The 12,060-nt window shown below is 42.0% G+C and overlaps 1 protein-coding gene across 1 annotated transcript in view; it reads left to right on the top strand.

The window, feature by feature from the left end:
* The window catches only part of LOC145357026 (metabotropic glutamate receptor 4-like), a 1,215,873-nt gene that overhangs the window by 84,065 nt on the left and 1,119,748 nt on the right, over window positions 1-12,060 (top strand). Inside the window, exon 2 of the mRNA XM_080210073.1 lies at window positions 6,360-7,359. Coding sequence (XP_080066199.1) covers window positions 6,838-7,359 — 522 coding nt within the window. The 5' untranslated portion in view covers window positions 6,360-6,837. The remainder of the gene's footprint in view (window positions 1-6,359; window positions 7,360-12,060) is intronic.

Genomic DNA, 12,060 nt, shown 5'->3' on the forward strand with positions numbered 1-12,060 from the left:
TCTGTAGAAAGTTGAAATCCAACTTGTAGAGTATGTAGAACACGATTGTACCATCCAAAAATGTGATATGAATACTAACACTAATTTGTGGCAGTGTTTTCCCTGGTTCCAGGGATTAAACAACCATAGCTATGAGTAGAGATTGGGGAGGTTGGGCCTATTTTCCATGAAGAGAAGAAGGCTGAGCAGAGATTTGATAGAGATACTCAAGATCCTGAGGGATGTGGACAGGCTAAATAGTGAGAAACTGTTCTCTCTCAAAAATATATCAAAAACTAAAAGCCACAGATTTAAAAACATGCCCAAGAGAATTAGAAATGATGTGAAGAAAGATGTGAGGGTGGTTGGAGTCTGGAATGAAATTCCTGAGAGGGTGGTGGAGGCAGGTTTGATTGCGATATTCAGGAGGAGTTGGATTGCTATCTGAAAAGACAGAAGGTGCAAGATTACAGGGATCAGGCAAGGGAGTGGGATTGTGTAGAATATTCTTTCAGAGAGTCAGTGCAGATAGGCTGAATGACCTCCTTCTGTGGAGTAAAGATTCTGTGAATATGTGATTTTTGAAAAAGGGACCCTGATATTTGATGGGGATCCTATTGGTTCCATAACTGGCCAATGACAGATGACTTGGTCTACCTTCACATTCAGTGAGGGTGAACGAGGACTGGGTGTGAATCGTGGGGTGTTGTGGATAAGCAGTCTTTGATTTTCTATCCACCAATGTTTCTGTATGTCTGTGATGTGTTCCCTGTGGGAATAACTCCATGATGGGATTGAAAAAAGAACAAAAAAAGGTCTAAATTTTCTATTTCATTCCTGATTTACTTTTTGAAGAGGATTTTGTAGTTTCCCACTGTAAGCCCATTGGCAAGATATTTCTTGCTACTGAGTAGAGACAAATGGGCAAAATCTATGCTATTTCTTTCCTGATTTCCAAACAGGATCCTCAAATTAACTGACAAGTGGTTTGTGATTGTTTAATCTTGTGTTTCAGTACCCGTTAGTATATTTTTTCTTTTAATAATAACCTTCACTGACCTCAGCGCCAATGCATCTAGAACTGTAAATCTAGTCTGTTGTGATACTCCCCAGTCAAACAGCCTGCAAACAGAATTACCCTGGAACAGTACTGGAATGCTGCTAGTGCCATGAAACTCTACTCCAGGAAGAATCAAGGCAATTGTAAATGATGAGCAGGAAATTCTTTTTTATTCATTCGTAGGACATGGGCTTTGCTGGCTAGGCAGCATTTATTGTTCATCTCTAGTTGCTCTTGAAAAGGTGGTGGTGAGCTCCTTTCTTGAAATGCTGTAGTCCATGTTCTGTGGATTGATGCACAATGCCATTAGGGAGGGAGTTCCAGGATTTTGACCTGGCAGCAGTGAAGGAACAGTGATATATTTCCACATCAGCATGGTGAATGGCTTGAAGGGGAACTTGCAGGTAGTGGTGTTCCCATGTATATGTTCCCATGTATCTGTTACAGGGAGTCCTCCCTTAAATTTGGTTCCTGAAAATCACCCTCTAAGTGAAACATGATTTCTCATAGGAATCAGAGTTAAGTTCCTGAGGACTACTTTTGCCTGGAAAAATCAATGCGAAAATTGAGACACTGTACCACACAGCTTGAAATATTGTACTGTACAGTAAAAAAAAAACAAAATAATTTTAAAGGGGGGGACACTTAAAATGGGGATTTACTGCAAACTTTGAGAGCTGTTTGTAATTTCTACCAATAACAATTTTATTTCAAAGCAAAAGTGCCAATCAGCTAATTCTTGAAACAAAGAGGATGATTAGCTGATGAAAATCAAGTTAATCTAATTACCGTTAATGTAATTACAACTTGTTTTTTCTAATTGTAAGTGTCTGATTGCAAGGTTTACTATTTATGATCACGTTCCTTTATTGCAAACTGTCCATTGGGTGCTGCAGACAATAAATTAAAGGAGTACTGGTTAAATGTCAGGATCTCTTGATCACGATATGACCTACAATGGCAGCATTTCAATTGGGACTTTGGTTAGTGGAGCTTGAGTATTGAATTAGCTATTACACACTCGACTTTGGAATTTCATTAATTCTGCTGAGGTGTATTTTTGTCTGTGTTGTCTTCTGCTTCCTTTTGGCAGTTTTGTTTCTGACAATGCATGAAAAATATAGAAAAATGGAGTTCAGACAGTTCAGAAGAATATGTAGTACATATTCACAATTTAATTGCCAAAAATATGGAGCTGATCCAACAAATAATGGGGAATAAATATTATTGGAGTGAGTAGTAAGATGAAAGGAAATGTTAAGTTTTATTTATTAGTGTCACAAGTAGAATTACATTAAATTAACACTGCAACGAAGTTACTGTGAAAATCAAAGAACAAAAACAGTCCGGGAAACAGGCCCTTCGGCCCAACAAGCCCGCGCTGCCACCCCAACACCACCAGGCTCCCCCTCCACCCATTAATCAATTAAAACATTAGACCCTTGTCTAATGTTTTAAGGCCATCCACATTGAGGGAAACTAATTTAGGGACAATTTATTACTGCCAATCAGCCTAATAGCACATCTTTGGGGTGTGGGAGGAAACCGGAGCACCCGGAGAAAACCCACGCAAGCATGGGGAGAATGCGCAAACTCCCACAGACACTGGCCCAAATCCATGTGTCTGCACAGCAGTCAGTGATAGTCACTGAGCAGTCGTCTTGCCCAGTATCTGGTCCAGTTTAGGCGCACACTGACGACATGAAGCACTAGGCCAATCTCAAACAACCAAGAGCAGCCCAGGTACGACCCATCGCGTGTATGCCCCTCATTGGACACAAGGCAGACCGACTTAAAACTTGTGAATGAAAAGAGAAAAAAAATTCCACATTCCAGTGCATGTTCGGGTGCACTGAGGGAGAATTTAGCAGGGCCAATGCACCTAACTAACATGTCTTTCGGACTGTAGGAGGAAACTGGAGCATCAGGAGGAAATCCTTGGGAGGATGTACAGACTCAGCATTGACAGTGACCCAAGCCAGGAATCGAACCCAGGTCCTTGGCGCTATGAGGCAGCAGTGTTAACCACTGTGCCACCCACATGCTGGACAAATTCAACAGGTCTGGCAGTAGAGAGAAAGAATTAATGTTTCAGATTTAAGTGATCCTTCTACAATTTAATACCTAACTGTGGTGGTCAATCTCCATACTAGCTTGTCGCTAACATTTGATCTTTCACTCGGAGCCTGGCAGATTGCATGTTAGAACCATAGGACACATTACAGCACAGAAATAGGGCTTTTGGCCCTTCCTGGCTGTGCCAAACCATTTTTCTGCCTAGTTCCACTGACCTGCACCTGGACCATATCCCTCCACAATCCTCTCGTCCATGTACCTGGCAAAGTTTTTCTTAAATGATAAAAGTGAGCCCGCATTTACCACTTCATTTGGCAGCTCATTCCACACTCCCGCCACTCTGAGTGAAGACCCCCCCCCCTCAATATTCCCTTTAAACATTTCCCCTTTCACCCTTAACCCATGTCCTCTAGTTTTTTTTTTCCCTAGTCTCAATGGAAAAAGCCTGCTTGCATTCTATACCCATCATAATTTTATACACCTCTATCAAATCTCCCCTCATTCTTCTACACTCCAGGGAATAAAGCCCTAACCTATTCAAACTTTCTCTGTAACTCAGTTTCTCAAGTCCCAGCAACATCCTTGTAAAGCTTCTCCGCACTCTTTCAACTTTCTTAATATCCTTCCTGTAATTAGGTGATCAAAACTGCACACAATACTCTAAATTCGGCCTCACCAATGTCTTATACAACCTCACCATAACATTCCAGCTCTTATACTCTATACTTTGATTTATAAAGGCCAATGTACCAAAAGAACTCTTTACGACCCTATCTACCTGTGATGCCATCTTCCTAACTAACCTCCCATGCGGGACTTTGTCAAAGGCCTTACTGAAATCCACTTAGTCACTGCCTTCCCTTCATCCACTTTCCTGGTAACCTCCTCGAAAAACTCCAATAGATTGGTCAAACATAACCTACCACACACAAAGCGATGATGACTCTCCCTAATAAGTCCCTGTCCATCCAAGTATTTGTAGATCCTATCTCTTAGTACTCCTTCCAATAATTTACCTACTACTGACGTCAAACTTACTGGCCTATAATTTCCCACATTACTTTTTGAGCCTTCTTTAAACAACAGAACAACATGAGCTATCCTCCAATCAATCGGCACCTCATCCGTGGACACCGACATTTTAAATATATCTGCCAGGGCCCCTGCAATTTCAACACTAAAGTTGTTAATACTGCTGTTAATAAAACAGTTTTTAAGTTAACATTTGACATTAATTAGATCTGAACTCAATCCTATCTTTCCAAAGTCTTTTTTAAGTGTATTAGAACATAGCAACAGAACAATAGTATTCTATAGTATATGTACATCCTCCCCGTGTTTGTGTGCTCCTCCAAGTACTCTTGTTTCCACCCGTACTCCAAAAGATGTGTGGGTTAGGTTGATTGGCCACGATAAATTGCCACTTAGTGTCAAGAGGATTAGCAGGATAAATATGTACAGTCACAGGGATAGGGCCTGGGTGGGATTGTTGCTGGTGCAGACTCGATGGGCTGAATGGCTGCCTCCTGCACTGCAGGGATCCTATGCTATTCCATCAGTTCAGGTATTCTTTCATATCAGTTACTCCTGAGTTGTTGAGCATGCAAACTTCACATAGCATTTCTCTACAAAGAAATGTGGAGACAATTATTAGATTTCTTTAGACATGCATTGCATTTTAAAATATTTTGATTTGATTTTTGATTTGATTATTGTCCTGTATTGGTAATAGTTAAAAATGTTGTTTCTTGCAGACAAAGCATTCTGTCCATAGAGAAGGAGAGAGTGCAGAATGTAATGTTACAGTCATAACTAGGGTGTAGAGGAAGATCAACTTAATGCAAGATAAGTCCATTCAAAAGGCTGATGGCAGCAGAGAAGAAGTTGTTCTTGAATCGGTTGGCATGTGTCCTCAGATTTTTGTATCTTTTTCCCCATGGAAGAAGGTGGAAGAGAGAATGTCCAGGATGCATGGGGACCTTAATTACGCTGGCTGCTTTGCCAAGGCAGCAGAAAGTGTCAACAGAGTCAACGGATGGGAAGCTGGTTTGCATGATGGTTTGGGCTACATTCACAACCTTTTGTAGTTTCTTGCGATATTTCATAGAGCAGGAACCATACCAAGCTGTGATACAACCAGAAAGAATGCTTTCTATGGTGCACCTATAGGAGTTGGTGAGAGTCGTAGCAGACATGCTGAATGTGTTTTGGTAATATGTCATGGGATTTTTTTCTGTCCTGCAGTCTGCATTAAGTAAGGGGCTCACTGCTAACTGCAAGGTAAGTCTCACTGAGAGATTTAGCAATCTCTCTGGTGAGTATTTCACTTGTAATGCCACGCAGTGACTTGACTGTCATGTTGCTTACCGAGCATTCAGAGTGGACATCATCAGGCTGCTGAGCAGTCAATCACATTAAAGGAGTTTCACAAACAAGAAAACGGGGGAAAAAGCCACAAAAGTAAAATCAGTTGATAATGTTTGAATGGATTACATTAAATATTCAGACCTTTTCATGGGATGAACATAAGAGATAAATATTCTCAAAATATGCTTGTTATGAGGTTAAAATTCTACATAACAGTGCTCAATAAATTTTAATTACTGTTCAGGGACAGTTCTGTTGTTCACCGAACACATCATCATAAAAACACAGTTACACCTGAGTTAACAAGGTATAACTTTAAGAGGTTCTGAACGTGAGTGTGGGTGTTGAGATGGAGAGCCAGGACTTCCATGCTCATCTACTCGCACCTGACATCATAGAATCCCACAGTTCGGAAGGAGGCCAATTGACCCATCAGGCCTGCGTTGACCATAGTCCCACCGAGCCCTGTAACATGAAACATGAAATATAGTGTCAAGCTAATCCGCTTGACACTAAGGGGCAATTTAACTTGGCTAATTCACCTAACCTCCACATCTTTGGAGTGTGCGAGGAAACCGGAGCATCTGGAGGAAACCCATGCAGACATGGGGAGAATGTACAAACTCCACAGACAGTGACCCGAGGCTGGAATTGAACCTGGATCCCGAGCGCTGTGAGGCAGTAAGTGCTGACCAATATGCCACCACGCTATGTTGCCCCTACATGTAAGTGAGTTTAAACATAATACTGGAAACTATTCAAGAAGTACCACAAAGTGAGTTCCTAATTTTGTATAAGAATAGAAAGCAGTATCTGTGTTGCTGAAATGATACTTCATAAGATTCTTGATTTTTATTTCTCTTTCTTTCTCTCTCAGGAATACAGTGCATCATGTCAAATTTTTGAATCTGATAATTGACGACAACACCTCCTATTTCTGGCTCTTGTGGGTCTTATCTCAGTGGCAACAAGAGGGCTAATAATCTTTGTTCCGGGACAGAAATAACTCGTTCTTATATCTCAGGAGAATTTCAACCGACTGATGCAAAACGGGAATACAACAAGAAGCTAAGGGAACTACAATAAACACTGCAAACAGATTGGAGAAGTCACAATGTTAGGAAAGGAAACTACAGACCTCAGCAATGTGCACAGCTTTATAAAATATGCAGCAAGAAATAAGTAAACATACTTCAACTACACAGATGTTATTTGACATGCTCTATGGGAGACTGCTGCCTTTTTTGTGCTGTCCAAGAGGTCCCCAGATTGCATAGCCACCACCCAGCAACACAGTGATTAGACGACAGTATTTTTCTGGCCGGCTCATGTTGGAAATGATTATTCAGTAGGAAATGGCGTGTAAGAGAAACCTCTATTTCTGGTCTGAACATTTGTCTTTACTTTTGTTTCTGTCTAGTTTTCACTGGCTCGACCCGGTTTTTGGGAAGCCAAAGGCAACTTCACGTCCCCATGTGAATTCCATAAGAATTGATGGGGACATTGCTCTGGGGGGACTTTTTCCTGTGCATTCTCGGGGTGGCTCTGGTGCTAACTGTGGAGAACTGAAAAAGGAGAAAGGAATACACAGGTTGGAAGCAATGCTATTTGCCTTAGATAGGATCAACAATGATCAAGATCTTCTTCCCAACATCACACTGGGAGCACGGATCCTAGACACCTGTTCCAGAGACACCCATGCCTTGGAGCAATCATTGACATTTGTACAAGCTTTGATTGAGAAAGACAGCACTGATGTGAAATGCATGAGTGGAGGACCACCAATCATAACCAAGCCAGAACGAGTGGTGGCTGTTATAGGTGCTTCAGCAAGTTCTGTATCCATCATGGTTGCCAACATATTACGTCTCTTTAAGGTAAGCTCCCCTTATTGAAGTAATTTAACTTGGAGATGTGGTTTCTACTTTTTGCAAGTAGAGGATCCAACTTTTGATTTATTACAGAAAATTATCATTTGACATTAAACTGTCTAATTTTTATTCGTAATCCACCAATACAAACAATGCAAGATTACACTGTTTTAATGTGAAGAATTTCCAGAAAAATAAAATAACCAGCCTCCACGGCCTTTGAGCTAGAGTAATAAAACTTTGCTCTAATTATTCATATTGGAGCTGCCAAACTTGGGTGGAGCTAGTGGCACAAGCTGATGCTAGAATAAGCAATTTGGCTGTCACAGCCATTTGGTTGACTGACAACGCTTAACAGTTAACTTGTGTGCAGGTTTTGTTCTATTGAATATCAGTGGTTAAAAAGATATTTGTAACAAATTTGTTAGTCACATCATTGCGCGGAGATTTTGCTAAATGCTTTTGTGAAGCTTTGCACTGCAAAATCAGTGCCAACTACCAATTACCAAGTAAAAAACATGAACCGTGTCATGATCAAGAATGGGACCACCAATATTCTGTCAGAAATGGAGTTTGTTTAAAATGGAACCAAGTGAAATGGAAGCACACTGGAGTTGCATGATGTCTCTGCTACTTCGGGACCAAAAACCCCCCTCCAAAACTGCAGCTAATTTTGTAATACAATTGCCAGATCATTAATTTGACCTCGGCATTCAGATGTCTTCTTTCTGATGGACTACATTGGAAGGTGACAGATTTTTTTGGACGATCCTGTTGTTTCACGTATTGGTGTGTACATTGTATTGTGTTATGTTGCATATAATAGTAAGTAAAATGATTTTATCCTGAAATATTGAAAGTTAGGTGTTTCTCTTAAATGTAAACACTTAATATTATTAACATTTGTTTGGTACCACCAACACTAATGTAATATGTCTCCACTTCATGATATAAACCAAATGTCTCAGTAACTTTTAGTGCAGTACTGCCTAGATTCCTGTAAGAAACAAAATTGGTAAGTCAAACTTTAAGCAGTGATTTATACAAAGGAGAGATAGACGATAAACACAATTGACTCAGGCCTTTGTCAGAAAGGAAGAAGGGAGATGTGGTTCCATCAGTTTGTACTTAAAACTCGATTAAACACACGAGCATATATAGCAGAGAAATTGTTGCATTTTTCCCTATGCACTGTGAAGAAAAGTCACGCAAAGATTGGAAACATGGAGCTGGGGCTGCTTCTGATAATTCAGTTCCGTAGTGGGCAGAATGACTGACCAATTTTTCATTCAGTTGATTTGAGTAAAAAATACAACTTAAAAACAATACAATTCCAGAGTTTTACCTGACAAATTGCTCAACATAATCTCAGTAGTAGCATTATTGCAGGAAAAGAAGGATGGTAACTGTTAATTATTGCCTATAGTTGCAGTTATGACAAACTACTGTATCTTCTGATGCACTCATCATGGCAAATGACAAGATTCCACCTGAAATTTGTCAAGGCAATGGGGCCTCAGCTCTACGTTGCCTCCTTTAGGAAGAGTATGTTGCATCTCCGGCGCTTGACATGCCAGCCTTCCTATGGGATAAAGATCCTGAGATCAAAATTCACCCCTCCCCCTCACCAAGAGCTACCATTCAATCAGATGCTGGCAGCTTTAATTAGCAGTAGTGCCACTGGGAGGCAGTGGCTGCTATCAGTACAACACCTGTATGATGCTAAGGATCGACACTGAATCCCATGCTGGAGACGAGTGATGACTGGGGTGGTATGGTGGTGACAAGGGTAAGTGGTGGCTGTCAGAAGGCCTGTTCTTTCCCGATGCTGGCTCCCTCAATTAGACACCGAGTTCCTTTGAATGAGGACCCCTTTGGGAGGCCATAAAGCAACTGTATGCATTATTGCTTATTGTGCTCCCAACACAGTTAAACCGCCCCCTCTCTCCCCACCACCACCACCACCACCCCCACCCCACCCCCTCACCTGCCATGGGGTTAATACCAGTGGTGACTGGATGATCCCTGAAGTGGGCATTAATTGTCCACTTAAGGGCCTCAATTGGTGGCAGGGTGTGAAAGTTGTCCTTGGGACTTCCTGCTAAGGACCTACTTAGGGTGGCAGTGAAAAGTTGGTGCAGCTCCTATCCTCCATCTGCCGACCTCATTACATCCTGCTGCCATCGCACTATACATAGGGATGGGTACCAGATTCTACCCTATAATTACAAACCACATCATAAAATGTTATAATAAGGCACATTAGCAAACGTGTCTTATCATCATATCACCTAGCAAATATGATCTATTTTTATTCTGTTCATGAATGTATCATGCTTCTGTAATTCACTATATGAACAAAAACATCTACAACACCACTAAATGAGATAGAAAGAAATGGGAGTGAACCGAAATAGGCACAGAATCAAACTGGAATACGTGAAGCTGTTTCTAAAGAATCAGACCAAATATAGGCCTTTATCCAATTCATTTTTGTCAGCATTTTGCTTTGATTCAAACCTGTAGACCATCAAGTTCTCATGAATATTGCTGAGAAAAGAGACATGCTGTCAACTTTTCATCTTGCATTCAACTTGATGTTGGCATACATGTGCCAGACAATGACCATCCATGAACAAGAAAGCACCTAGCCACCTTGCTTGGATATTACTAACACTGAATCCCCCACTATCAACATCCTGAGGGTTACAGTGAACCAGAAACTCAGCTGGACCAGCTATATAAATACTGTAGCTACGAGAACAGGTCAAAGGATGAGAATTCATTGAATTATAAAATCTCTACAGTGCAATGCAGGGACCAGAGCTCGATTCCTGGTTTTGGTCACTGTCTGTCTGTATACTTTCTGTGTGGAGCCTGCACATTCTCCCCATGTCTGAGTTTCCTCTGGGTGCTCCGGTTTCCTCCCACAGCCCAAAGGTGTGCTGGTTAGGTACATTGGCCATGCTAAATTGCCCTTAGTGTCCCCGGATGCATAGGTTAGAGGAATTAGTCAGATAAATATGTGAGGTTATGGGGATAAGGCCTGGGTGGGGCTATTGTCAATGCAGACTCGATGGGCCGAAGGCCTCCTTCTACACTGTAGGGATTCCATGAGAAGGAGGCCAGTTGTCCTATCGAGCCTGCATTGGCAACAATCCCATCTTGGCCCTATCCCCGTAACCCCATGTATTTACTCTGCTAATTCCCCTGACACTAAAGATATATTTAGCATGGCCAGGCAACCTAACCCGCACTTTTGAAGTGGACGAGGAAATCAGAGCACTCGGAGGAAACTCACACAGACATGGAAAGAACATGAAAGCTCCAGATAGTCAGTCACCTGAGGCTGGAATTGAACCCAGGTCACTGGTGCTGTAAGATAGCAGCACTGACCACTCTGTCACCATGCCACTCTGCAGTGAGTAACTTACCTCTTGACTCCCCAAACCCTGTCTACCATTTACAAGCTTAGGCCAGGAATGTGATGGAATATTCTCCACTTGCCTGAATGAGTGCAGTTCCAACAACATGTGAAATTTGGCACCATCCAGGGTAAAACAGACCATTTTATTGACACCACAAGATTAACATTCAATCCCTCCAGCACCAATGTATAGTGGCAACTGTGTGTACCATCTACAAGATGCATTGCAGAATCTTACTAAGGCTCCTTCAAAAGCATCTTCCAAACTTGAGACTTCTCCCACCTCGAAGGTCAGGGACAGCAGATTCATGTGACTGTCACTTGCCCTCCAAGCCATACACCATCCTGATTTAGAACTATATTGCCCGTTCCTTCACTGTTACTGGATCACAATGCTGGAACTCTCTCCCTAACCGCATTATGGGTGTATCTACACAACACAGCCTAAAGTCGTTCAAGAACATGGCTCACTACCACCTTCACAAGAGCAAATAGGCATTGGCAATAACCCAGCCTGCAAAGTCCACACCTTTTGAAATAATAAAACACTGTCTAGGATAATCACAAAAATGCCAAAGGGGAAATGTGATTGGCTAGTCAAACAAAATAGTATTTCCTTCAGTTGTTAATAATAGGCAGAGTGCAGACATTAAATTCCATTTGCCATTTCCTGGCCCATTCGCCCAGCCTATCTAGATCCTTCTGCAGACTCTCCACACCCTCCGCACAATTTGCCTTTCCCCCAATCTTGGTGTCATCAGCAAATTTCGACACCCTGCACTCGGTTCCCTCCTCCAGATCATCTATATAAATGGTAAATAGCTGAGGCCCCAGCACCGACCCCTGGGGCACCCCACTAGTCACCAACCGCCAATCCGAATAGCACCCATTGACCCCCACTCTCTGCCTCCTATTTGACAACCAATCCTCTATCCACGCTAACACCCTACCCCCAACTCCATGTCCCCTGACCTTCTGCAATAACCTCTTGTGAGGTACCTTGTCAAACACCTTCTGAAAATCCAGAAAGACCACATCCACCAGCTCTCCTCTATCCACTGCCCTAGACACATCCTCATAGAACTCCAGTAAATTTGTCAGACACGACTTCCCTTTAATGAAACCGTGTTGCGTCTGCCCTATCAAGCAATTCCCTTCAAGATGCCTCGCAATTTCCTCCTTAATGACGGATTCTAACATTTTACCTACCACAGACGTTAAACTAACCGGCCTATAATTCCCCGCCTTTTGCCTGGCACCCTTCTTAAACAACGGCGTAA

This window comes from Carcharhinus amblyrhynchos, chromosome 22, assembly GCF_965287045.1.
Source record: "Carcharhinus amblyrhynchos chromosome 22, sCarAmb.v2.hapA, whole genome shotgun sequence".
Classification (NCBI taxonomy): Eukaryota; Metazoa; Chordata; class Chondrichthyes; order Carcharhiniformes; family Carcharhinidae; genus Carcharhinus; species Carcharhinus amblyrhynchos.